The sequence below is a fragment of the Myiozetetes cayanensis genome, unplaced genomic scaffold (genome assembly GCF_022539395.1).
Source record: "Myiozetetes cayanensis isolate MyiCay16 unplaced genomic scaffold, myiCay2020 scf277, whole genome shotgun sequence".
Taxonomy (NCBI): domain Eukaryota; kingdom Metazoa; phylum Chordata; class Aves; order Passeriformes; family Tyrannidae; genus Myiozetetes; species Myiozetetes cayanensis.
In genome coordinates this window covers 26,497-29,060 of record NW_026087496.1, presented here as the reverse complement: position 1 = coordinate 29,060, position 2,564 = coordinate 26,497, and the positions used below count along the sequence as shown (strand labels likewise).

The 2,564-nt window shown below is 48.9% G+C and overlaps 1 protein-coding gene across 1 annotated transcript; it reads left to right on the top strand.

Annotated features, from left to right (window-relative positions):
• Nucleotides 1-320: 320 nt before the first annotated feature.
• Nucleotides 321-903, top strand: LOC126643650 (olfactory receptor 14J1-like; the record flags this gene model as incomplete). The annotated part of the gene is given in 2 exon segments (XM_050322161.1): nt 321-641; nt 643-903. Coding segments are annotated over 2 exon segments (582 nt in total), but the record flags the coding sequence as incomplete, so codon positions are not given.
• Nucleotides 904-2,564: the final 1,661 nt, after the last annotated feature.

The window sequence follows — 2,564 nt, the reverse complement described above, 5'->3', positions numbered from 1 at the left end:
AGTGCAAACAGCAAAGCTGAGAAGCTCTTTGTTTTATCACGAACACATTTAATTTGAGATCATCCTGCATTCCAAGTTCCCTCTCCCAGCAGAGCAAGAAGGAGTCCTTGGGAGCCCATCACAGAGTTAGCTTCCAATGGTCCCCTCAGCCAACAAAAGCCAGAGTTCAGGGGAGGGAGCAGCAGGGAGGTCTGACTGAGGAGACAGACTCTGAGAGTGGGGTGGTTGTGAGACGTGAAATGTTTGGCTGCAGAAGCCTGGTCTAACTCAGCATTGACTTCTCCTCCTCAACAGATCAAAACACTCTGAGGAAGGAGCAAATGTCCAACAGCCGCTCCATGGCCCAGTTCCTCCTCCTGGCATTCACAGACAGGCGGGAGCTGCAGTTCCTGCACTTCTGACTCTTCCTGGGCATCTCCCTGCCTGCCCTCCTGGGCAACGGTCTCATCCTCAGTGCCGTAGCCTGCAACCACCACCTGCACACCCCCAGGGACTTCTTCCTGCTCCAACTCTCCCTTACATACCTGGGTTGCATCTGTACCACTGTCCCCAAAGCCATGCACAACTCCTTCTGGGACACCAGGGACATCTCCTACATGGGATGTGCTGCAAAGGTCTTTTTCTTTCTTTTTCTTTTTCTTCATGTCAACAGAGTTTTTCCTCCTCATCATCATGTGCTACGACTGCTATGTTGCCATCTGCGAACCCCTGCACTACAGGACCCTCCTGGGCAGCAGAGTTTGTGTCCACATGGCAACAGCTGCCTGGGCCACTGAGTTTCTCAATGCTCTGCTGCACACAACCAATACATCTTCCCTGCCCCTGTGCCAGGGCAATGCCCTAGGGCAGTTCTTCTGTGAAATCCCACACATCCTCAAGCTCTCCTGCTCACACTCAGGTTACCTCAGGGAAATTGGGTTTCTCTTTGTTTTCTGTCTCTTTAGCACTTGATTGTTTTGTTTTCTCCTATGTGCATATCTTCAGGGACAGCACAAAGCCTTTTCCACATGCCTCCCTCACCTGGTCGTGGTCTCCCTGTTCCTCAACACTGTCACATTTGCCTACCTGAAGCCCCCCTCCTTTTTTCCCCCATCCCTGGGTCTGGCCCTGTCAGTTCTGTGCTCAATGGTGCCTCCAGCACTGAAACCCCTCATCTACAGCCTGAGGAAGCAGGAGCTCAAGAACGCCCTGAGGAATTTAATGACTGGATGCTTTTCAGGAGCATCAAACTGCCTGTTTTCTGCTATGCAGCATGCTGAATGGAACTCACTAATGTCCCAGGGTGCCCTCTTAGGTTTTTGGGCCAGGTCATCTGGTTGTTCTTGCAATAATTTTCTGTGCAATTAAATATTCTTAGGCACCTGACTTCTAATTTAGTGTCCACCTTTTGAATTTCACCCAGACATGTAAAAATGATGAATTGTGTTCTCTGAGTATTTAAACATAATAAAGGACCCAGCAGTGCCTTTTTTGTCCAATATGGGAGAGCCCAGTTGGTTCTGGGGTCTCAGAGTAAGCTGAGACATCGAAGATGGAACATCTACACCTGGCAAGATGTCAGCTACAGACAGAAAGGAATGTGACACAGAATGGATTTCCTGTCAAGAATGCTGATTCATTGCTTTCAGACATACTTGGACGTATTTCCAATTGTGGGTTATTTATGTTTCTAATAAACCAATTGTGTGTGTACATGTGTCACCTAAAACTGTATAAATGTAGCTGTACTGCTGTAATAAAGGTTCCTGTTCCTGGTTCCTTACTGTCTGAAGCCGTGTCGTGTTCCACCCCAACCGCAACATCTGGTGACCTGGTGACGTGACTGCGAAGGAAAAGAGACAAGATGATTTTGAAGCGAATGAAGAATCGAATGGAGTGTGCACCGTCAGGATTTCCCGGGAAGCTGCCACCTGGAGGACCAGGGGTCCGCTGGCCCCTCAGATCCTTTTCACCGCTTCTCGGCTCGAGAAACTGCACTTTCCTTTTTACTGCTGCTAAGGTTTTTTTGCTGTTGCATTCATCACCTTTGCTGTGCGTAAGTTATTGAGCACGCGCACGTAACCCCACGGGCAGTACGTCCAACCCCTGTCCTGTTTAGCTTGGCTCCACTTTGCTGCCAGTTTTCTCGCCCCACTCTGGAGTGTTCATTAAGTTGCTCTGTGTGGTAGTTTTAATCTAGGCCTTCCTTGGTGACCAGTTTCTAACCAAGGAAGGAGCAGTGTTCCCAGTATTCCATACAATTTTTACGTAAATCGGGGTATAAATAAGAAGGGAGGAGAGGCCTTCACTCTCTTCTCTTCCGGCGAGGTTCAGGAACAGTGTGTCCCTGCATTGGTCTCACTTATGTAAGGCTGAGGCCTGCAGCGACCGCTGACCTTACACGTGGAGGCTTGGAGAGTGCTGGTCACGTCTGCCAATCCTGCTTTTTCTAAGGGATGTGGTGAGATCTGTTTTGTTAGTTATTAGTATTGTTCTTGAGTTTGATTGCATATACCTGTTTGGTGTCCCTTTTTGTCCCTTTTTTCCCCTTTCCCTATCCCTTCGGGGGGTGTTTGGATTCCCTT